The sequence below is a fragment of the Hyla sarda genome, chromosome 1 (assembly GCF_029499605.1).
Source record: "Hyla sarda isolate aHylSar1 chromosome 1, aHylSar1.hap1, whole genome shotgun sequence".
Lineage (NCBI taxonomy): Eukaryota > Metazoa > Chordata > Amphibia > Anura > Hylidae > Hyla > Hyla sarda.
Window position 1 is genome coordinate 25,760,468 of NC_079189.1, and position 25,617 is coordinate 25,786,084.

The 25,617-nt window shown below is 44.1% G+C and overlaps 1 protein-coding gene across 1 annotated transcript in view; it reads left to right on the forward strand.

The window, feature by feature from the left end:
* ATRN (attractin) overlaps positions 1–25,617 on the forward strand; it is a 236,352-nt gene that overhangs the window by 94,407 nt on the left and 116,328 nt on the right. Inside the window, exons 5-13 of the mRNA XM_056553301.1 lie at positions 4,079–4,204; positions 8,832–9,034; positions 11,082–11,253; positions 13,613–13,703; positions 16,839–17,082; positions 18,510–18,693; positions 19,151–19,305; positions 21,899–21,983; positions 23,358–23,578. Coding sequence (XP_056409276.1) covers positions 4,079–4,204; positions 8,832–9,034; positions 11,082–11,253; positions 13,613–13,703; positions 16,839–17,082; positions 18,510–18,693; positions 19,151–19,305; positions 21,899–21,983; positions 23,358–23,578 — 1,481 coding nt within the window. The remainder of the gene's footprint in view (positions 1–4,078; positions 4,205–8,831; positions 9,035–11,081; positions 11,254–13,612; positions 13,704–16,838; positions 17,083–18,509; positions 18,694–19,150; positions 19,306–21,898; positions 21,984–23,357; positions 23,579–25,617) is intronic.

The window sequence follows — 25,617 nt, forward strand, 5'->3', positions numbered from 1 at the left end:
TGCGCCAAAGTACTCCTTTAATAGCGATCTCCGCATGCTGGCTATTAGCGGCGGCCCCCGGCTACTGAGAACAGCCGCGGGCTGCAGAGTATGGGGCGGGCACGAGTCCAGAGCCCGCTCCATACACAATGCAGAGCACCGCATGCTGGATACTAGCGGTGGTGATGCATCAGTGGCCCCCGGCTACTGAAATCAGCCGGAGGGTCGCTGAGTACGGAGCGGGCACGAGTCTGAGCCCGCTCCATACACCCAGAGCGCTGCTGCGTCAGATCCGGCCTGCCCGGCTCCACAAATGTGGAACTTGTATCTCCTGATGCCCAGGACATGCTGTTCCGGGCGTCAGGAGATAAAAATTCCACATCCCTAAAAAAAATCGATTCAAAAATATTTTGAATCGATTCAGTATCGGCAAATAAAAAAATCGCGATAATCGTGCAAATCGATTTTTTTCTTAAATCCCTAGTATATATAGTATTAGGCTGCATTCACACCACGGTTTTGCAGTACAGTTCCCGTATCAGGTTTTTGATGAAAATCGGATTCCTCAAGACCGGAATAAACGGTATCAAAACGTGTGTACAAACTTTAATCTGTATACGGTTTGAAAAATGTCCAGTTGCATCCGTTTTTTAAGAAAGAAAACATATATGCTTTTAACTTTTCACTCCATTATGTATAAAGTTTCACTTGTTTGCACAGTTATTTTTTTCTTGGAATTTCAATCAAACGGTGGAACTGTACGCACATACGGTTCTGTACGGTTCACATTGACTCCCATATAAAAAATAAAAAAACGTATAAGCTTTAATACGGTTTTTCACCCGGACCAAAAAGCGTGGTGGGCAATGGTTTTGGGTATGGGTAAAAAAATTAAATAAATAAATAAAAAGACAAAACCGTATGAAACTCAAAACGGACTAAACCGGATTATGCGTTTGACATATGGTTTACAATTTTAACTGGGTACTCCGTCGCTAAGACATCTTATCCCCTATCCAAAGGATAGGGGATAGGATTCCTGATCGCGAGGGTCCCGCCGCTGGGGATCTTGCGCGCAGCACCCCGTTACCATCAGTCCCCGGATCGTGTTCGATCTGGGTCTGATGAGTGGCGATCACGGGGACGGAGCATTGTGACGTCACGCTCTGCCTCCTCAATGCAAGCCTATGGAAGGGGGCGTGACAGCTGTCACGCCCCCTCCCATAGGCTTGAATTGAGGAGGCGGAACGTGACATCACTCGGGAGCGGAGCCGTGACGTCACATTGCTCCGGCCCCGTGATCGCCACTCATCAGACCCGGAGCGAACATACTCCGGGGACGGATTATAGCGGGGTGCTGCGTTCAAGATCACGGGGGTCCCCAGCGGTGGGACCCCCGCCATCAGGCATCCTATCCCCGATCCTATGGATAGGGGATAAGATGTCTTAGTGCCAGAGTACCCCTTTAAGTTAATGCATACGGTTTTCTATACGGTACCGTACGGTTTTTACCTTGAAAACGTATACGGGAACTGTATAGCAGAACAGTGGTGTAAACCCAGCTTTACGCAGCAGTAATAGACCTCAATATACCACAATGGAAACTGCATCTACATTGGCTTTAATATAAGAGGGGGTGTTAGACAAGAGACCCCCCCTCCCATTTATTATATCCACCATCCTTTAGTAGGTTTATACCTGCAGTATAAAGCTAAGATCTTGGTATGTTATCTCTCCTGGTATACGGTATGTGCGGTATGTTCATCCTCCTATCAGATCACTTTATACATATATTTTGCATTACTGATAACCTGCTGCACCACATGTGAGGGATTCCATTAAGTCAGTGTTTCCCAACTACCGTATTTTTCGCCCTATAGGACGCACCGGCGTATAAGACGCACCCAATTTATAGGTGCAAAATCTAAAAAAAATAAGATTTTGATTCCAATAGTGGTTTTCAACCTGCAGACCTCCAGATGTTGCAAAACTACAACTCCCAGCATGCCCGGACAGCCGTTGGCTGTCCGGGCATGCTGGGAGTTGTAGTTTTGCAACATCTGGAGGTCCGCAGATTGAAGACCACTGCATAGGAGGTAATACTCACGTGTCCCCGCCGCTCCGGACCCGTCACCGATGCCCCGGATGTCGCTCCATCGCTGTCCCCGTGTCCCCGTCGCTCCGGAACGTCTCTGCTGCCGGCCGGGTATCCTCGCTCTCCGTCGCCGCCATCACGTCGTTACGCACGCCGACGCACGTACGCGATGACGTGATGACGAGGAAGGAGAGCGCCGGCCATACAGGGGATCCCTGAACAGAGAAGACACCGAGGAGGCAGGTAAGGTCCCTCCCGGTGTCCTGTAAGCACTAACCCGGCTATTCAGTCGGGCTGTTCGCCGCGTCTGAAGGGTTAATACAGGGCATCACCGCGATCGGTGATGTCCTGTATTAGCCGCGGGTCCCGGCCGTTGATGGCCGCAGGGACCGCGCCGCGATAGGGGTGTATTCGCCGTATAAGACGCACCGACTTTTCCCCCCCAGTTTTGGGGAAGAAAAAGTGCGTATTATACGGCAAAAAATACGGTAGTTGCAAAACTACAACTCCCAGCATGCCCGTACAGCTGTAGTCATCTAGTGCAAGTGTGTGTTTCTAGAGAAATGTAGCCATTGACCTGTAATCGCAATGAAGATGTGAAGTCTTTAGGCTGTGTTTATATGCTGATTTCTTTTTTAACTCAATTTTTGTAAATTTGTGTTGTGATTTTTGAAAACTACAGGAAAGTTTGATAAAATTACTTTTGCTTCATATTTTTTCAAATCTTGGCAAAACCAGAAAAAAAACTGCAAAGCCGTAATGTGTCAATGCAGCCTTATAGGGGAGGTGTATAACTACTATATATCCTGATCCCATAAAGAGAGCAGCAGTATACAGATAGAGCTGAACTGAAGGGGAGGTGTGTAACTACTATATATCCTGATCCCATAAAGAGAGCAGCAGTATACAGATAGCTGAACTGAAGGGTTAGGTGTGTAACTACTATATATCCTGATCCCATAGAGATAGCAGCAGTATACAGATGGAGCTGAACTGAAGGGGAGGTGTATAACTACTATATATCCTGATCCCATAGAGATAGCAGCAGTATACAGATGCAAATAGAATCTTATAGATGGTGATGTCATCCTATAGTTCATAGGTCTGCTGACCCAGGACTGACCATTTCCACTGACCCATTAAAGGGGTTCTCCACCATAAGGTGATTTTAGTACGTACCTGGCAGACAGTAAGGGACGTGCTTAAGAAGGATCTGTGCTTGTCTTGGGGATAAATGGCTATGTTGTGAGATTACCATAACATTGTGGCTAGCTTTTTGTGAACTGGTATTTCCTGTTTGACTTTTTTCTTTTTGTGACTACAAATCCCACAATTCAATCTTCCTCCCTCCCACACATCAGCCACCCCACCCAGTGAAACATAAATGAGCTGCATCCATTCAAATCAGTGTGGTTTTCAATCAGGGTGCCTCCAGCTGTTGCATTAGTTTCAGATTCCTCTCTCCACCCATTGAAGCAGACAGGCTCCCTGTCATCAGCTGACTAGTGAGTCAGGTCTCGGCCGCATTGCAAGCTGGGAAAAATCTGAGACAGCAGTCATTTTGTATGCTGGTAAAAATAAATATTGGAGTAAAAATCACAGAATAATTGTGAGAAAACCGTCACACACAGGTACAGACACTATATTATGAACTGCACTAACTTTACAGCCCCTGTAGCATCGTCAAATAAATAAAAAAATTCCTGGAATACCCCTTTAAATTTCATGGTTTTGTGTGGGTCAGACTTGAGATCACGTGACTCACAGTTATGAAACACATGGGTGCAGCTGTGCTGGAATGAAACAGATGGTGCTGTAGAACTAGTGATTGGTGAGTATTCCTGGGCACAAACCTTAAATACTACTTTAATAGTGATGTCCTTGGTTGACCTTACAGTGTTGATAAAGAACCAGTTGAATATTTTCATCTAAATAATTTTTGGGACTCAGTATTCAATTATATAAAGTAATATTTTTATAATTTTTTTTTTAATTCCTTTTCAGTGGACTCATTGTTCCAGAGAGTGACAGCAACGAGACGGTCCCGGAAGTGGTTACCAATGGATTTGCTCTCTTACATTTCTTCAGTGACGCGGCCTACAACCTGACGGGCTTTCATATCAGCTACAGGTAATAAGCTTTTCTATGTAAACACTTATTGTCCTCTCCCTGCCCACATGTTCTCCTCCCTTACTCTGCCCTCACAATAAATCTTCTCTCACTCACCTGCCTCTACACTAACTATCCTTAGCGCCTGCCTGCCCGACAGTTAAATCATACTTTACCATGACTTTGGTCCAGTGGCATGATGTTTAAAACTCCTGGGCAAGCTCAGCAAGTCTTCTCCTGATGATATTACTCACGTGCTGCGGAGATTGTGGGTATCAGGACATCTCTAAACTCTACTATATTGTCACCTAAATAAAATATTCCCAACTGTCCTGAATTTGTGCTGGAACATATATACATATACACATGTATACACCCACATACATTAAGATTAGAGATGAGCGAACTTACAGTAAATTTGATTCGTCACGAACTTCTCGGCTCGGCAGTTGATGACTTTTCCTGCGTAATTTAGTTCATCCTTCAGGTGCTCCGGCGGGCTGGAAAAGGTGGATACATTCCTAGGAAAGAGTCTCCTAGGACTGTATCCACCTTTTCCAGCCCACCGGAGCACCGGAAAGCTGAACTAATTTATGCAGGAAAAGACATCAACTGCCGAGCCGAGAAGTTCGTGACCAATCAAATTTACTGTAAGTTCGCTCATCTCTAATTAAGATATATACGTGGCAGGACTATGTGGTGTATCGCACACAATATTAGTCTGTACTTCTGAGGAGATGGGGAGGGTAAACACGTAAGCCCTTAAAGGAGTATTCTGGAATGGGAAAATTGCCCGTCATACTGCCGGCAGTAAAAAAAAAAAAAAAAAAAAAGTAGCGGTACATACCTTCCGTCGCCTCCAGTAACCCGCTCCGGCCTCCGCCGCGATCCTCTGCCTAGTGGTCGGCGAGTCATACTGCCCGCAGCCAATCACCGGACGCAGTGAATTCCCGCCTCGGCCAGCGATAGGCTGAGCGGCAGTGTGACGTTTTCGGCCCAGGCCGAAAACGTCACACTGCCGCTCAGCCTATCGCCGGCAGAGGCGGGACTTCGCTGCGGCTGGTGATTTGCTGAGTGCAGTATGTCTCGCGGACCACCATTTAATGAAGCCATACATACCCTGCATTAGTCTTTGGTTCCCCGTTGTACAGCCATTCCTCTGACTATGGATGCAGACAAGGCAATCATGAGCCTAAGCTGAGAGGTATTAAGTATCTTACAGCCGGCTGATGCCGACAAGAGCCTTAATATTCTGTATTACTGCAGGCTGTGCAGATTATATGGCTGATATCAGAAGGAATATCAGGACCACAACAAGAACAGTATAATAAAACATAGCGACAGTGAATTGCCATTACTATACGGTTCCTTGAATATTGTAATACCAGACTTACCCTTAGGACAGGTTTGGCACTGTTTTTGGAAGAAACTAGCTCAGTTTTTCTGCTCCTGAATGACCCTATTTAGGAGGCTTATCTCCTAAAGCAGTGGTTTCCATACTATTAACCTCCAGCTTTTGCAAACCTACAACTCCCAGCATGCTTGATAGCCAAAGGCTGACCAGGCATGCTGGGAGTAGTAGTAGTTTTGAAACATCTGCTGGTCCACAGTTTGAAAACCACTGTCCTAAAGGGTTTGGCTTGTTGAAATGCATCATGCCCGATCCACGTTTTCCCCAATATACCAGCTAGTCCATTGCACACGGATATTAGGCGACAAACTTCTTGCCATGTTTTGGAGAGGGGTTACCCCTTAGTCATACTGGCTTATGACTAAGGGGTAACTCCTTTGAAACAAGTCAAGAATTTTAATCTTTCTTTGTGATGTCTCCAGTAATCTATTAAAGGGTTTATCCAGGAAGAACTTTTTTATATATATCAACTGGCTTCAGAAAGTTAAACAGATTTGTAAATTACTTCTATTAAAAAAAAAATCTTAATCCTTCCAGTACTTATGAGCTGCTGAAGTTGAGATGTTCTTTTCCTTCTAAGTGCTCTCTGATGACACCTGTCTCGGGAACTGTCCAGAGTAGAAGCAAATCCCCATAGAAAACCTCTTCTACTCTGTGCAGTTCCCGAGACAAGCAGAGATGTCAGCAAAGAGCACTGTTGCCAGACAGAAAAGAGCAGCTCCACTTAAGCAGCTGATAATTCTTGGAAGGATTAAGATTTTTTTAATAGAAGTAATTTACAAATCTGTTTAACTTTCTGGAGCCAGTTGATATAAGAAAAAAGTTCTTACTTGGAATACCCCTCGACCCCCCCCCCCCCCACTGCATCACACCGCACCCCCCACTGCATCACACCGCACCCCCCACCGGACCGCCCCGGCCAGAGACCGCCGCCGCTGCTCCTTTGCCTCCCCCATCCCCGCTTTTATGATTACCTGGGCCCGAGGTCCGCGCTACTTCTGGCTCCTGTGGCGTCCGCTTTAAATGAATGATCTGCAGCGGCGTAGCCGGGGGGAGGAGGGGTAAATAGCCGATAACTTATACCAGAATATCTCAACCTTAACAGATTATCAGTATCGGCCCTAAAAAATCGATATCTTTTAATATCTCTTCTCTACTTTTAATATCTCTCTCCTGTAATGTCTTAATGGATCCTTAACAAAAGATGCAACTTTTACACTGTACTGAGTGCTAAATCTTCTTTCCTGGTTTTATGCAAAAATGTGTTTAACCCCACTATTGTGTACACAAAAAAAATGCATCCACTACTTTTTGATTCATGAATACAAAAAAAAAAAATGGAGCCACTACAAAAATGCAATTAAGAACATAATTTTATTTCGATTAAAGGACATCTGCAGCGTGATTAACACTTATCCCCTATCCACAGGATAGGGGATAAGTGTTTGATCGCGGGGGGGTCCGACCGCTGGGACCCCCTGTGATCTCCTGTATGGGTCCGTGGCTGTCCCGTGCAGGGGGCGTGCCAGCCTCAGCATGACGTTGCGGCCAGCACGCCTCCTCCATACATCTCTATGGGAGAGGAGGGGAGGCAGCGTTCTTGCCTCCCCCAATAGAACTGTATTGGGACGGGGAGGAGACGGGGCGTCACTGTCGACCTCTAGGTTGACGCTACGCACCTTAGCGCTCACTATGAGCGCTAATGGCGTCGCCCCGTTAGGGCGATCGAGGGGGTGTCCAAGCGATCGGACCCCCCGCGATCAAACACTTATCCCCTATCTTGTAGATAAGGGGTAAGTGTATATTGCGCTGCAGTTGTCCTTTAAAAAGGCAGAACACGTATTAAATATTTGAATTCTATGTGATGTTTTAATCTATTGAAATAAAATTGTGTTCTTAATTGCATTTTTGTAGTGGCTCCATTTTATTTTCTTTGGTTTTCATTAGGGTGTGTTCACACTGTTGAATAGAAGAGGAATCCTCTCTTAAAAATTCCGCTGTGGAATGATTTTTTTTCCAGGCGAAATTTGCTGGAAAATTGTGCGGAATTCCACACAGATTTCCCACGCGGAATGTAGGAGGCAACTGCGTTTTTTTTTTTTTGTTTTTTTTTTTTTTGCTGGACTACAACCACCAATTGAAATTTCCCTTTTTACTTATAAAATTTTTTTTTGTGTGCAGAATTTCTCCCCAAATTTCGTGAGGATACTATTTCAAGCGGAATTCTTTTTTACCATTGACTTCAATGGACTTCTGCTCGCGTATTCTGCAAGAAGAAGGAAAATGTTTTTTTTTTTCTTCTAGTGGAACGGAATTCCGCGAGCGGAATTTACGCAGTGAACAGTGCAAAGTAGAATACATTGAAGTCAATGGCAAAGCAGATGTTACCGTATATACTAGAGTATAAGCCGACCCGAATATAAGCCGAGGCCCCTAATTTCACCCCAAAAACCTCTTCTCCGGGCTCCGGGCCTGCCCCCCCGACTAGTGACGTTGCCTTGACGCCGCCGCCGCCGCACAGGGACGTTCATTCGCAGCCCGGTTCGCGGAGAAGAGCCCCCCCCTCCCTGGTGAAAATGGACAGCCCAGCATGACTAACCCTCCCCACCGGACGGTCCCTGCAGCATAGATGACCCGGACCAGCTCACCCTTCCTTCCCACACCACCAAGGGGAGGTGATTAGAAAACTAAAGGGGGGGGGGGGGGGGTCTGGATGATGACGAAGGCCGCAGTGGTCTTCAACCTGCGGACCTCCAGAGGTTTCAAAACTACAACTGTCCGGGCATGCTGGGAGTTGTAGTTTTGCAACCTCTGGAGGTCCGCAGGTTGAAGACCACTGAGAAGGGATTGACAGGTGGAGAGTTCACTCAAGTATAAGCCGAGGGGGGCGTTTTGAGCACGAAAAATCATGCTGAAAAACTCGGCTTATACTCAAGTATATACGGTACTTATTTCTAAGCGGAGAATTCAAGAGGAATTACTGGGAAACTCCTCTTGAATTACCCAGTGTGAACGCACCGTTCGTCTCAAGGAGTCCACAGTTGACCTGCCTTACACTTGAAATAAGGGAAGCAATTGTCACACATGGCCTTACGTATATAGCCAGGGTATAGTATATACTCTGGTTTTGGGACAATCCCATATTCCCACCTATAGATGTGTTTTTTTTGGTTTATTACTTCTTGATTCAGGATTCTTGTTTTCCATCTAACCGTACGTGTCCATTCTACATTACAGCATAGACACGTGTCCCAACAACTGCTCAGGACGGGGGATCTGCATTCAGGGGAACGACAGCAACGTGTACTGCGACTGCTTCGAGCAATGGAAGGGGGAGTCCTGTGAGATCCCCTACTGCAGGGACGACTGTGGATACCCCGAGCGCGGAGTCTGCAATGTGAACGGCACCAAGAGCTGCACCTGTAATGACGGCTGGCAGGGTAAGAGCCGCCGCCGCGGTGGTGGGGGGTGGGGGGATAACTTACACACAACGTAATCTGAGCAGAACTTCGAGGAGCGGATTATCTCTAGTTACATTACTGTGTTTAAGGATTAGAGGTGTCAGCCTCAGGTCGCTGTCTGGCCGGAGATTTCCCTCTGTTTAGTGAGCAGATGCTTGGATGTCTTGTATGGCCGGATATTAGTGACATCGCCCCCTGATAAAGTGATATAGATAAGGAGCGACAGATTGTGAGGAACAAGAACTATATACAATGATGAGGCTCTGGGGACACCTCTGCCTTCATTTACTATCCAGTACCAACTTGTTTTTATCGAGTTGTCTGCGCTACAATTTGCACCAGTGAATGTGCGCCACTAAAAATAAATGCAATCCAACTAAGGCAGGGTTCACACTACGTTTTCTCCCATACGGGAGCGCATACGGCAGGGGGGAGCTAAAATCTCGCGCTCTCGTATGTCACCGCATGCGCTCCCGTATGTCATTCATTTCAATGAGCCGGCCGGAGTGAAACGTTCGGTCCGGTCGGCTCATTTTTGCACCGTATGCGCTTTTACAACCGGACCTAAAACTGTGGTCAACCACGGTTTTAGGTCCGGTTGTAAAAGCGCATACGGCGCAAAAATGAGCCGACCGAACGTTTCACTCCGGCCGGCTCATTGAAATGAATGACATACGGGAGCGCATACAGTGGCATACGGGAGCGCGAGCTTTTAGCTCCCCCCTGCCGTATGCGCTCCCGTATGGGAGAAAACGTAGTGTGAACCCAGCCTAAGAGATGTGGCCACCTTTTTTATTTTTTTTAAACAATACCCCATCAATTTACTATACAGTTTACAGAAAAAAAAACGTGAATTTGTCACAAATTTTTGTCACAAAAAATCTACCGTTTTCACTCCACCCATTTAGATGAGTTTATATATATATATATATATATATATATATATATATATATATATATATATATATATATATATATATATATATATATATATAATATATAAAAACTCAACGTGTGTATGTGTGTGTATGTATGTTCCACAAAAACTTTCAAACAGCTAAAGATATTAACATGAAACTTGGCCACATGTTACTTATATGTCACCAACAAACATAAGATAGGTGATTTAACCCTTACTCACCCCCAATTGTCAGGGTTGGGGTTTTTGTTTAAAGTCCTATACAAGTCTATGGGAAATATATGTTACTGCATAACTTCCAAACGGCTGGAGATATTTCGATAATACTTGGTCACATGTTACTTATATGTCCACTTAAAATATAGGATAGTTAATTTAACCCTTAACTACCCCCATTTGTGAGGGTCGGGGGTTTTGTTTAAAGTCCCATGCAGATCAATGGGAAATGTATGTTCCCACATAATTTCCGTACGGCTGGAGATATTTCAATACTTGGTACACATATTACAGGTCGGGATAGGAGGGCGGGATGGGAGGGCGGGATGGGGGGACGGGAGGGCGGGATGGGAGGGTTGGGATATGAAATCAAAAGCTTCCTCCTTTGTTTATTTTCCTCCCCAACAAGGATTAGGAAGGAAAAATCGGGCAACGCCGGGTACTCAGCTAGTATATATATATATATATAAAACACACATATATGTATAAGGGATCGACCGATTATCGGTTTGGCCGATATTCACCATTTTGGACATTATAGGTATCGGCAGTTACCTTGCCGATATGCTGATAATCCCCCGGCCAGAGACGACAGCCGCTGCCCCATTGCCTCCCCCATCCCCGGTTTTATAATTACCTGTTCTCGGGGTCTGCGCTACTTCTGGCTCCTGCGACGTCCTGCGCTATTGCTGTGCAGCGCAATGATGAGTACCCCTTTAAAAAGAAATGCTTAATAACTGCCTATTATGTATTATTTTGACTTTTTATTCTGAATGTGAGGCTGTTATTTGTTATTTAGTACTGAGAAAGTTATAAAGTACTTTTTGTTTAAAATTAACAATTTGCCACTAGACCCCACTAATCAATATGTTCTTTCTTCTTCTTTTATAGGTCCTGGCTGCTCCATCCCAGTCCCGGCCAACCAGTCCTACTGGATTCGAGAAGAGTTCTCCGACCCCCAGAAGACGGGCAGAGCCTCCCACAAGGCGGTGGTGCTGGATGACGTCATGTGGATAGTGGGCGGCTACATGTTCAACCGCTCCAATGACCAGATGGTTAAAGCGTGAGAACCACATTTTGCTATCATTTCCCTAGAATCTAATACTTTTTGTTAGTCTTAGGAACTCTGCTTCCAGTCAGTGAATGAGAAAATTCTTGTTTACATCAACCTGTCATAACCTAGACCTCTTTTCCCCAAACCAGTGGATCTTCAGCCGTTATGAAACTAGAACTACCATCATGCCCTAACAGGTTGTAACTGTCCGGGCATGATGGGCATTGTAGTTTTGCAACAGCTGTAGGATTACAAGTTGGGGAACGATGACCTAGACCAGTGTTTCCCAACCAAGGTGCATCCAGCTGTTGCAAAACCATAACTCCCAGCATGCGGAATCACACTGGTTGGGAAACACTGACCTAGTCCGTTAGGGCCCATTCACGCTATGTATATTCTGGGCAGAACTCTGCTCGAAAACTGTGTTGTAGAAAAAACGGTGCGGCAGCCTCCCATTGCTTTCAAGGAAATGGCACATTCTCTGTACGCTTGTTCAGCCAGCGCTCACTGCAAATGGAATTTTCGCCCAGTATATATTCCTGGCGGAGATTCTGTAGTGTGAATGAGCCTTTACACTGTAGGAAAGAGTTTCCAGTCTCAAGTCCAGGATATTTTACAGTATGGTACATTGTAGCAAACCCTCAGCTGCGTGATCTCAAGGATTTATTATTCTTTGGATGTAGACTGGTAAACACAGACATTTTAAGCAGAACCCTTAATGGGGTACTCCTCTGCTATACATCTTATCCCCTACCCACAGGATAGGGGATAAGATGTCAGATCAAGGGGGTCCCCCTGCTGAACAAACGCCGGGTTCCTGCAGCAGTGGTCATGATCTCAAGGCCACACCCCCTTGTGATGCCACGCCCCCTCCATTCATATCTGAGAGGCGGCGTGTTGGCTGACAAGCCCCCCCCCTCCCATAGACATGAATGGAGGGGGTGTGGGGTGACGTCACGATCACTGCCTCCGGCTCCGAGCGTTCTGAACAAAATGTTAAAGGGGTACTCCCGTGGAAAACTTTTATTTTTTATTTTTTTTATTTTTTTTTTAATCAACTGGTGCCAGAAAGTTAAACAGATTTGTAAATTACTTCTATTAAAAAATCTTAATCCTTCCAGTACTTTTTAGGGGCTGTGTACTACAGAGGAAATTCTTTTCTTTTTGGATTTCTCTTCTGTCACGACCACAGTGCTCTCTACTGTCCATTTTAGGAACTGTCCAGAGTAGGAGAAAATCCCCATAGCAAACATATGCTGCTCTGGACAGTTCCTAAAATGGACAGCAGAGAGCACTGTGATCGTGACAGAAGGGAAATCAAAAAATAAAAGAATTTCCTTTGTAGCATACAGCCCCTAAAAAGTACTGGAAGGATTAAGATTTTTTAATAGAAGTAATTTACAAATCTGCTTAACTTTCTGGCACCAGTTGATTTTAAAAGAAAACGGGAGTACCCCTTTAAGAACGCTGGAGAACCGGAGTACCCCTTTTAAAGGGATTATTGAAGAAACAGCACCACCTCTTAAATTTAGTGAGCAGCTGAAATAAATTGTTATGCTGGGTTAAAGTCCACAAGTCACATTTACGCAAATTAATAATTTTTTTATTTTATTCTTTTGCTTTTTTTTTTTTTCCTTTTAACAAGAAAATTGGGCAAAATGTATTGGGAGCAGTATGACAAATCTAACATAATTTATGCCCATAATTGACATAAACCATGGTACAAACCTACACCTGCTTGTTGCAGACATGGATTTGCTATTCTACAAATCAATGTCTGCAAATCTTAATACATTTTGGCGCATTTTTTCCTTGTACTTTGGGTAAGGTGCTCCATAGTGTATCGGAAGTAATAGAAGGTTTATAAGGTTAGGGTTAAGTCTAGAGATGAGCGAACTTACAGTAAATTCGATTCGTCACGAACTTCTCGGCTCGGCAGTTGATGGCTTTTCCTGCGTAAATTAGTTCAGCTTTCCGGTGCTCCGGTGGGCTGGAAAAGGTGGATACAGTCCTAGGAAAGAGTCTCCTAGAACTGTATCCACCTTTTACAGCCCACTGGAGCACCGGAAAGCTGAACTATTTTATGCAGGAAAAGTCATCAACTGCCGAGCCGAGAAGTTCGTGACGAATCGAATTTACTGTAAGTTCGCTCATCTCTAGTTAAGTCATTTATGGCAGTGGTCTCCAAACTGTTGCCCTTCAGATGTTGTAAAACTACAACTCCCAGCATGCCCGGACAGCCGTTGGCTGTCCGGGCATGCTGGGAGTTGTAGTTTTTGCAACATTTAGTGGAATACTGATTTAGGGAATCATAGAAGATCTTCTGATTTGTGTTGGTTCAGCAGTAACTGTGTTGTCTCTCGTGCAGGTATAACTTGGTCTCTCACGAGTGGCTCGAGCTGAACAGTTCGGTGAACTCTGTCGCCGTCCGCTACGGACACTCCCTGGCTTTATACAAGGTAACATCCTCTGTTCACAGTCTGTAATGTGTGCCTCTAAAGCATTGTTTCCCAACCAGGGAGCCTTAGGCAGTTTCAAAACTACAACTCCCAGCATGCCAGGAGTTGTAGTTTGGCAACAGCTGGAGGCACCCTGGTTGGGAAACACTGCTTTTATGCAATGTTATCCAACCTGTGAGTAATGAGGGGTTCTAGTGTTGCAACAGCTAGAGAACCACAGGTTGGGTAAAACTACAGTCTTAAAGGGGTTCTCCGCTGCCCCAGCATTCAGAGCATTTTGTTCCGAATGCTTGGAGCGGGCAGCTAGGGTCGTGACGTCACAACCCCTCCCATAGACTTGCTTTGAGGAGGTGTGATGGCACGAGGGGTGTGGCGGTGACAACGCCACCCGCACCCAGCTGCGCCCCCCCACCCCCCGCGATCAGACATCTTATCCCCTATCCTTTGGATAGTGGATAAGATGTCTTGGGGCGGAGTACCCCTTTAAACAGTGCACAAACATCGGTATTGCATTTGTCACCCAGCTTTTCCAGTCTATGGGGGAGAAATGTAAAAACGGACTAATTCTTTTTAAATGCGTGATGAGGCTTTTCAGATGCTATGATGCAAATTAGCTCTTAATTCAAATTAGATCTTTATTCAATTTGTTTGCAGAATGGGAAAAAGAGGGTGTTCCTAAACTTTTTTTAACCCCTTAAGGACTCAGCCCATTTTGGCCTTAAGGACTCAGACAATTAAATTTTTACGTTTTCATTTTTTCCTCCTCGCCTTCTAAAAATCATAACTCTTTTATATTTTCATCCACAGACTAGTATGAGGGCTTGTTTTTTGCGCGACCAGTTGTCCTTTGTAATGACATAACTCATTATATCATAAAATGTATGGCGCAACCAAAAAACACTATTTTTGTGGGGAAATTAAAACGAAAAATGCAATTTTGCAAATTTTGGAAGGTTTCGTTTTCACGCCGTACAATTTACGGTAAAATTGACGTGTGTTCTTTATTCTGAGGGTCAATACGATTAAAATGATAGCCATTATTACATACTTTTATATTATTGTTGTGCTTAAAAAAAATCACAAACTTTTCAACCAAATTAGTACGTTTATAATCCCTTTATTTTGATGACCTATAACTTTTTTATTTTTCCGTATAAGCGGCGGTATGGGGGCTCATTTTTTGCGCCATGATCTGTACTTTTTTTTTGATACCACATTTGCATACAAAAAACTTTTAATACATTTTTTATAATTTTTTTTTAATAAAATGTATTAAAAAAGTAGGAATTTGGGACTTTTTTTTTTTTTTTTCATTCACGCCCTTCACCGTACGGGATCATTAACATTTTATTTTAATTGTTCGGATATTTACGCACGCGGCGATACCAAATATGTCTATAAAAAAAAAATTTTACGCTTTTTGGGGGTAAAATAGGAAAAAATGGACATTTTACTTTTTTATTGGGGGAGGGGATTTTTCACTTTTTTTAATTTTTACTTTTTCATTTTTTTACATTTTTTTTTTACACTTGAATAGTCCCCATAGGGGACTATTCATAGCAATACCATGATTGCTAATACTGATCTGTTCTATGTATAGGAAATAGAACAGATCAGTGTTTTCGGTCATCTTCTGCTCTGGTCTGCTCGATCTCAGACCAGACCAGAGCAGGAGGCAGGAGAGGGGACCTCCGTGCGGCGTTATGAATGATCGGATCCCCGCAGCAGCGCTGCGGGCGATCCGATCATTCATTAAAATCGCGCACTGCCGCAGATGCCGGGATCTGTATTGATACCGGCACCTGAGGGGTTAATGGCGGACGCCCGCGAGATCGCGGGCGTCGGCCATTGCCGGCGGGTCCCTGGCTGCGATCTGCAGCCGGGATCAGCCGCGCATGACACGGGCATCGCCCCGATGCCCGCGGTTATGCTTAGGACGTAAATGTACGTCCTGGTGCGTTAAGTACCACCTCACCAGGACGTACATTTACGTCCTGCGTCCTTAAGGGGTTAAAGGGGTATTCCAGGCAAAACCTTTTTTTTATATATATATCAACTGGCTCCGGAAAGTTAAACAGATTTGTAAATTACTTCTATTAAAAAATCTTAATCCTTCCAATAGTTATTAGCTTCTGAAGTTTTCTGTCTAACTGCTCAATGATGATGTCACGTCCCGGGAGCTGTGCATGATGGTAGAATATCCCCATAGGAACTGCACAGCTCCCGGTACGTGAGTCATCAGAGAGCAGTTAGACAGAAAACAACAACTCAACTTCAGAAGCTAATAACTATTGGAAGGTTTAAGATTTTTTAATAGAAGTAATTTACAAATCTGTTTAACTTTCCAGAGCCAGTTGATTTATATATATATATAAAAGTTTTGGCCTGGAATACCCCTTTAAATACAGAATTCTTTATTTGGGAGGCAGTATTTAAAGGGGTACTCCAGTGGAAAACAATTTGTTAAATCAACTGGTGCCAGAAAGTTAAACAGATTTATAAATGACTTCTATTAAAAAATCTTTATCTTTCCTGTACTTATCAGCGGCTGTATACTACAGAGGAAGTTCTTTTTTTTTTTTTTCTCTCTTCTATCTGACCACAGTGCTCTCTGCTGACACCTCTGTCCATGTCAGGAACTGTCCAGAGCAAGAACAATTCCCCATAGCAAATCTCTCCTGCTCTGGACAGTTCCTGACATGGACAGAGGTGTCAGCATAGAGCACTGAGGTCAGACAGGAAAGAGGAAAAAAAAAAAAAAAAAACTTCCTCTGTATCATACAGCAGGGGATAAGTACTGAAAGGATTAAGATTTTTTTTAATAGAAGTAATTTACAAATCTGTTTAACTTTCTGGCACCAGTTGATTTAAAAAATAAATAAATAATAAAATAATAATAATAATAATTAAACAAAAGTTTTCCACCGGAGTACCCCTTTAAGCTGTTATTTTTTTCTGTTTTAAAAGTTACAGTATATATGTATGCTGAAAGGTAGATATAGATTTATATATATATATATATATATATATATATATATATATATATATATACATATATATATATATATATATATATATATATATATATATATATATATATACACATATATTTACATTCCTTCTTTCTCCTTCTAGGACAAGATGTACATGTATGGCGGTAAGATAGACTCCACAGGGAATGTCTCCAACCAGCTATGGGTGTTCCATGTTCAAAACCAGTCCTGGGTCCAGCTCTTGCCGAACGTCAAGGAGCAGTACGCTGTGGTCGGGCACTCCGCTCACATAGTCACTCTGAGCAGCGGGAGCACCGTCATGCTGGTATTTTCTGGCCATTGCCCCCTCTACGGCTACATCAGCAGCGTCCAGAGATATAACTTGGGTAAGTCAGAATGTAATCAGGTAGTCTGTCTTACATTTAGTTTGGATTCCCACCTTTAAATGGGTTATCCAGAAATAGAAAAAAAAAAAGCAATTTTTTTTTTTTTTAAAGAAACGGCGCCACACCTGTCCTCAGGTAGTGTGCGCCATTGCAGCTCATTTCCATTGAAGTGAATGGAGCCACATTGTAATACCTCACACAACCTGAAGACGGGTGGTAATGTTTTTGGAAGAAATTGGCCCTGTTTTTCTATTCTTGAATAATTCTGATGATATGCCCCCTATAAATGAGTGGATCTTCGAGGGACTCTCTTTCTGTATAGGAATAGTTAAGCAAATTTCTAATCTCTTCCTACGTAGATCTGGATGGCCCTGTAGATCAGTCTTCCCGAGTTGTAGTCTTGCAAATGCTAGAGACAAGCTGGGGAACAGCGCTGTAGATCGTACGTTTAGTCTAGTAAATAAAGCTTGGTCAAAAAGGTTTTGCAACTTATCTATTTTCAACTTTTTTTGGTTTATTATCAAAATGTGTCTGTACCTTCTGGTTTGCAGTAAATAGTCCAAAACATGGTCTCTCCTCATACTTCTCATAGAAGAGTTTGCTACAGTTGACTGTATACAAGTGTTTTCTATACAATGTGCCTCAAGCTGTTCAAAAACTACAACTCCCAGCATGCCTGGACAGCCTTCCAGGCTTTCTGGGAGATGTACTTTTACAACAGCTGGAGGCACACTGTGTGTAAAACACTGGTATACAGCTTCACACACACACATATATATATATATATATATATATATATATATATATATATATATATATATAATGTAATTTAATGTAAAATTAAAATATATGTGTGTGTGTGTATATATATATATATATATATATATATATATATATATGTATATATATATATATATATATATATATATATATATATACACATACATATATATTTATTAAATTTTTCATATTTATTAAATAAATAAAATATATATACACTGTTCAACAGTGTTCGATACATTGAGCGTCTAGCAGTTGCAAAACCAACACTCCCAGCAAGCCCGGGCATGCTGGGAGTTGTAGTTTTGCAACAGCTGGAAGCTCAGTGTATTGAAAATGCTGCTATACAGCACAAATTAAAGAAAAAAAATAATTATTATATATATATTTACACACACACACACACTCGTTCATTGACAGCAAGCGCACATTGTTAGATGATTGTTTGTCCTGGTCATCTCCCTGGGAATTATTGTCTGATTTATAGACATGTCTGTCTTTCCCAAGCTGATGATCTTGTGCATTGTTTTTTTTATTTGTTCCTCTTATCAACTATAAATGAGACAAGAAAACCTTATACTTTCTTTGTCTTCTGGTGCATGTTATGTTTGTTTATCTCCCATAATTTTTTTTTTTTTTTTTTTAAGACACCAATGTTTGGGATATCGTTGAGACTCAAGGAGCTTTAGTCCAGGGGGGATACGGCCACAGCAGTGCATATGATGAAAACACCCGGTCCATCTATATCCATGGCGGATACAAGGCCTTCACCGCTAACAAATATCGCCTCGCTGATGACCTGTACAAGTATGAGGTCGACACAGGCATGTGGTAAGTCCTGGGTAGCTTGAGTACGTATTGTGCACTGAGTTTTACTGTACAGTGGTTCCTCGAGTTACAATATTAATTGGTTCCAGGACGACCATTGTATGTTGAGACCATTGTATGTTGAGACCATGACTCTATGGAAACCTGGTAATTGGTTCTGAAGCCCCAAAATGTCATCCAAAAATAGGAAAAAGTGAGGATTAAAGAAAAATTAGTAGTTCTTCCAGCCAATTACACTTTTCACAGATCTGGACTGTCTGTAGCATTGTATGGTGAATCTGGTTTCAATTTACAATAGTCAAGAAAAGACCATTGTATGTTGAAACTATTGTAAGTTGACGGATCACTATATAAGAGAAAATCTATATTATGGCTTCCCCTAGTGCACCAGTACATCCATAATGTTGAATATTGAAGACCAGTCGTAACTTTCATTACCTTCCTTATTTCTATAATTTAGGAGAATCCTAAAAGACAGCAAGTTTTTCCGCTACCTGCACACGGCGGTGATTGTCAGCGGCACCATGCTGGTGTTTGGAGGGAACACCCACAATGACACATCCATGAGCTATGGAGCCAAGTGTTTCTCTAAGGACTTCATGGCGTATGACATCGGTGAGTGCAGACTTTAGCATTATTGCCAGATTGGTGTAAAATTATGAAGTGTTATGGATTATTGGATGGTGTATAACATTTTTAAACATTTGTATACAAATATTGACTCAAGACCAGATCCCTAAATGTATTAAAATGTATTAAAACTCATTCATACCCCCAGAGTAAAATAATTTCAGAGCACAGACAAGAACCCAGATCAGACCCCTAATCTCACCCAGACCCCAGATCAGACCCCTAATCTCACTCAGACCCCGGATCAGACCCCAGATCAGACCCCTAATCTCACTCAGACCCCAGATCAGACCCCTAATCTCACTCAGACCCCAGATCAGACCCCTAATCGCACTCAGATCCCAGATCAGACCCCTAATCTCACTCAGACCCCAGATCAGACCCCTAACCTCACTCAGACCCCAGATCAGACCCCTAACCTCACTCAGACCCCAGATCAGACCCCTAACCTCACTCAGACCCCAGATCAGACCCCTAATCCCACTCAGACCCCGGATCAGACCCCTAATCCCACTCAGACCCCGGATCAGACCCCTAATCCCACTCAGACCCCGGATCAGACCCCTAATCCCACTCAGACCCCAGATCAGACCCCTAATCTCACTCAGACCCCAGATCAGACCCCTAATCCCACTCAGACCCCGGATCAGACCCCTAATCCCACTCAGACCCCAGATCAGACCCCTAATCTCACTCAGACCCCGGATCAGACCCCTAATCCCACTCAGACCCCGGATCAGACCCCAGATCAGACCCCTAATCTCACTCAGACCCCAGATCAGACCCCTAATCTCATTCAGACCCCAGATCAGACCCCTAATCTCATTCAGACTCCAGATCAGACCCCTAATCTCACTCAGACCCCGGATCAGACCCCTAATCCCACTAAGACCCCGGATCAGACCCCTAATCCCACTCAGGCTGGGTTCGCGCCACGTTTTTGCCATACGGTTTACAATTAGTTTTTCTAAAGTAAACCGTATAACAAAAAAAACAAAAAAACTGATGGAACTGTATGGGGAAAAAGTAAACCATATGTGTTTTTAAACTGTATACTGTTTTTAAAAGTGCATACGGTTCCGTCCGTTCTTAATGAAAAAAGAACATAAGTTTTTGAAAATGTTTAAAATAAATTAATTTTTTAAAGTTTTAACTTTAGGATGCAAATGCGCATGTGCAAAGTAAAAACCGTGTACGGTTATCCTGTATGGAACCGTATATTTGTGCGTTTCCCATTGACGTCATGTAAAAAAAAAAAAAAAAGGATGCGGTTGCAGTACGGTTTTTAAACCAGAGACAAAACGGGGAAAAAACGTATTGCAAGCAAACCGCCCGCAACCGGATGGATCCGGGTGCATACGGATTTCAATTATTTGTCTATATGGTTTTCAATATGGTTCCATACGTTTTCAATAATGAAACACTCAGACCTCAGATCAGACCCCTAATCTCACTCAAACCCTAGACCAGACCCCTAATCTCACTCAGATCCCATATGAGACCCTTAAACTCATCCAGACCTTAGACCAGTCCCCAACACTAATCCTGAACCCAGATGAGACCCCTACACTCATCCAGACCCCAGTCCAGACCCCTAAGATCTCTCAGTCCCCACCCCAGACCCTTTAACTTAGTGACACTTCTAAACCGAGGGTAGGGAAGGCTATTTCATACAGAAAGGCTAAAGCGGATGTTCTGCATGTGGCTGCTGCTCCTCACAATGCCGGGATCTGTCTTTATCATCTTTAATTGTGAAGTTTTAGGGCAGAGATCTCTTGTGTATAATTTAACGTTATTTGGCCTAGAACATTGGAGGTTTATGGCTCCTCCGGGTACCATGATGTGTACACTTATGTCATGTCAGGATTAATCATCTTAGTGGCGTTGTATGCACTGGGCAATTACTTACGTATCAGGGGATCGCAGTGAATTAATTTATTTATTCTTAAAGATTCTTCTTTGTGATGTTTTCATGTAATATTCCCTTTACCCTCCTTCTGATTATACCCGCGGTGCTGTTTTACCTGAGCTCAGCTACAATGCTCTCTGCTGTGATATTGACTAGTTAAAAGGGTACTCCGCTGCTCAGCACTTGAAACAAACTGTTCCGAACGCTGGAGCCGGCGCCGGCAGCTCGTGGCATCATAGCCCTGCCCCCTCATGACATCAAGTCCCGCCCCCTCAATGTAAGTCCATGGGGGGGGGGGGGGGGGCGTGACAGCCATCACGCCCCCTCCCATAGACTTGCATTGATGGGGCGGGACATGACGTCATGAGGGGGTGGGGCTAGAACGTCACAAGCTCCAGCGTTCGGAACAGTTTCAAACGCTGAGCAGCGGAGTACCCCTTTAAGGGGAATAAGAGGTCCTTGCACAGGGAGATGAAGGCTGAGCTGTGAACATCATCTATTGTCTCCTCTATATACTGGTGTCACCTTTCAATGTAATGCTGTACAGATCACTTTCTGGCAACCCCCTCCTTATCATTACAGACAGAACAGGAAGTGTATTGAGTTTTAGGCCTAGTGGCCAAAGTGAAAATTGCAGTTATTTAAAATTTGTTCCCTTTTTTGTTGTAGCATGTGACAACTGGTATGTTCTGCCACCTCCCACCCTGGAGTATGATGTCAATCGCTTTGGTCACACCGCCATCCTTACAAATAGGTAAAACCTCTTCTTCATCTTGCTGCTCTCTTATGATGATGATGGAAGCATCTACAATTTTAGCGCACACTTTTCTATCACTTGAGTTAAAGGCCCAAATCCCGAGGCTGCACTACTGAAGGATTCTAAAGATTATCTAAATTAAAGTCTTCATCCTCAATTTCAGTTTTATATATGGTTGTCATGGTAATAGTTGATTTGGATCAATGCAAGGTCTTCATTAATCCCCTGCTTCATCAGACTGTCTCAGTAGTGCAGCCTCAGCCTTTGGGCCTTTAGTTTTAGACATGTAGGGGAGAAAAAAGAGAGACAGATGCGGCGCTAATAGTGCCGGTTATCCGTGGATAACGGATGGTAGATAGACAGGTAGATATGAGCCTGCTCACCTTTGTTGGTTGCGCAAAATTCAGGCGGAACGCTGATGGAAAGCTGGCCGTCGGTCCCGTCAGAGACGGTTGGTAGCAATATAGTAGCGTGTTCGGGAGGGAGTCCCGCGGGTAACAGTTTCGGCGCTGCAGCGCTACACAGGCGGAGTGGAAATTAGCAGTCGGAATTTTTTTTTTAGGTTAATGATCACTTTATTAAAAAGTCATAAAAAGGATCAGGTATGGACAACGCGTTTCGGAGGGGCTCCCTCCTTCGTCAGGTCCTGGGACCTGACGAAGGGGGGAGCCACTCCGAAATGCGGACCTGACGAAGGAGGGAGCCCCTCCTCCTTCATAAAGTCATAAAAAGGATCAGGTATGGACAACGCGTTTCGGAGGGACTCCCTCCTTCGTCAGGTCCGCGGACCTGACGAAGGAGGGAGCCCCTCCGAAACGCGTTGTCCATACCTGGTCCTTCTAATGACTTTATAATAAAAAGTGATCATTAACCTCAAAAAAAAAAAGAAGAAAAAAAAAGCTCCGACTGCTAATTTCTACTCCGCCGGTGTAGCGCTGCAGTGCCGAAACTGTTACCCGAGGGAAGAATGGGAGACCCCTGCCGGGATTCCTCCCTCCCGAACACGCTACTATATTTAGTTTTAGACAGTCCTATATCAGCGTAGATATCACATTTTGTATAATGGTCCTATTAATTACTGCAGGATTTCTGCTCTTTGCTATATAAGCCTCTAGTATATTAGTACAGTGTTTCCCAACCAGGGTGCCTTCAGCTATTGAAAAACTACAACTCCCAGCATGCCTGGACAGCCGTTGGCTGTCCAGGCATGCTGGGAGTTGTAGTTTTGCAACAGTTGGGCCACATTAGCTGTAAAACACTATTAGATGCTTTGCCAGTATTACCAGTTTGATCGCTGTTCTCCATAGAGTGAAGCCCATTGTTGTTACAGTTTCTCCCTAAGATTTATTCCTTTTTTTGTACTTTCTCCAGCACAATGTATGTGTTTGGCGGCTTTAACAGCCTCCTGCTGAGCGACATCCTGGTGTACACCTCGAAGAGTTGTGAGGCCTTTACTACCAACGCGTCGTGTGTGGCAGCAGGACCTGGAGTGCGATGTGTCTGGGACAGAGGAGCATCCCAGTGTTTATCCTGGGAACAGGCCACTCCAAAGCAGCAAAATGAGAGCATCCTCGCGTGTCCTGTAGTAATGTGTAAGAGCTCTACAGTCCTGTAGGTCCCTTATTTCACACACAGTCCTATCAGTCCTCATTCATATACAATCCCTTCGGTCCTCCTCCTTCATATACAATCCTGTCAGTCCTCCTCCTTCATATACCATCCTGTCGGTCCTCCTCCCTCATATACAATCCTGTCAGTCCTCCTCCTTCATATACCATCCTGTCGGTCCTCCTCCTTCATATACAATCCTGTCGGTCCTCCTCCTTCATATAGAATCCTGCTGTCGGTCCTCCTCCTTCATATAGAATCCTGCTGTCGGTCCTCCTCCTTCATATAGAATCCTGCTGTCTGTCCTCCTCCTTCATATACAATCCTGTCGGTCCTCCTCCTTCATATACAATCCTGCTGTCGGTCCTCCTCCTTCATATACCATCCTGTCGGTCCTCCTCCCTCATATACCATCCTGTCGGTCCTCCTCCCTCATATACCATCCTGTCGGTCCTCCTCCCTCATATACCATCCTGTCGGTCCTCCTCCCTCATATACCATCCTGTCGGTCCTCCTCCTTCATATACCATCCTGTCGGTCCTCCTCCTTCATATACCATCCTGTCGGTCCTCCTCCTTCATATACCATCCTGTCGGTCCTCCTCCTTCATATACAATCCTGTCGGTCCTCCTCCTTCATATATAATCCTGTCGGTCCTCCTCCTTCATATACAATCCTGTCGGTCCTCCTCCTTCATATACAATCCTGTCGGTCCTCCTCCTTCATATACCATCCTGTCGGTCCTCCTCCTTCATATACAATCCTGTCAGGCCTCCTTCATATACAATCCTGTCGGTCCTCCTCCTTCATATACAATCCTGTCGGTCCTCCTTCATATACAATCCTGTCAGGCCTCCTTCATATACAATCCTGTCGGTCCTCCTCCTTCATATACAATCCTGTCGGTCCTCCTCCTTCATATACAATCCCTTCGGTCCTCCTCCTTCATATACAATCCTGTCAGTCCTCCATATACAATCCTGTCGGTCCTCCTCCTTCATATACAATCCTGTCGGTCCTCCTCCTTCATATACAATCCTGTCGGTCCTCCTCCTTCATATACAATCCTGTCGGTCCTCCTCCTTCATATACAATCCCTTCGGTCCTCCTCCTTCATATACAATCCTGTCAGTCCTCCATATACAATCCTGTCGGTCCTCCTCCTTCATATACAATCCTGTCGGTCCTCCTCCTTCATATACAATCCTGTCAGTCCTCCTCATTCATATACAATCCTGTCAGTCCTCCTTCATATACAATCCTGTCCTCCTCCTTCATATACTGTCCTGTCGGTCCTCCTCCTTTATATACAATCCTGTCGGTCCTCCTTCATATACAATCCTGTTGGTCCTCCTCCTTCATATACAATCCTGTCAGTCCTCCTTCATATACAATCCTGTCCTCCTCCTTCATATACAATCCTGTCTGTCCTCCTCCCTCATATACAATTCTGTCGGTCCTCCTCCTTCATATACTGTCCTGTCGGTCCTCCTCCTTCATATACAATCCTGTCGGTCCTCTTCCTTCATATACAATCCTGTCGGTCCTCCTCCTTCATATACAATCCTGTCGGTCCTCCTCCCTCATATACAATCCTGTCGGTCCTCCTCCTTCATATACAATCCTGTCGGTCCTCCTCCTTCATATACAATCCTGTCTGTCCTCCTCCTTCATATACAATCCTGTCTGTCCTCCTTCATATACAATCCTGTCAGTCCTCCTCCTTCATATACAATCCTGTCGGTCCTCCTCCTTCATATACAATCCTGTCAGTCCTCCTCCTTCATATACAATCCTGTCGGTCCTCCTCCTTCATATACAATCCTGTCAGTCCTCCTTCATATACAATCCTGTCTGTCCTCCTCCCTCATATACAATCCTGTCAGTCCTCCTTCATATACAATCCCGTCAGTCCTCCTTCATATACAATCCTGTCGGTCCTCCTCCTTCATATACAATCCTGTCGGTCCTCCTCCTTCATATACAATCCTGTCTGTTCTCTTCCTTCATATACAATCCTGTC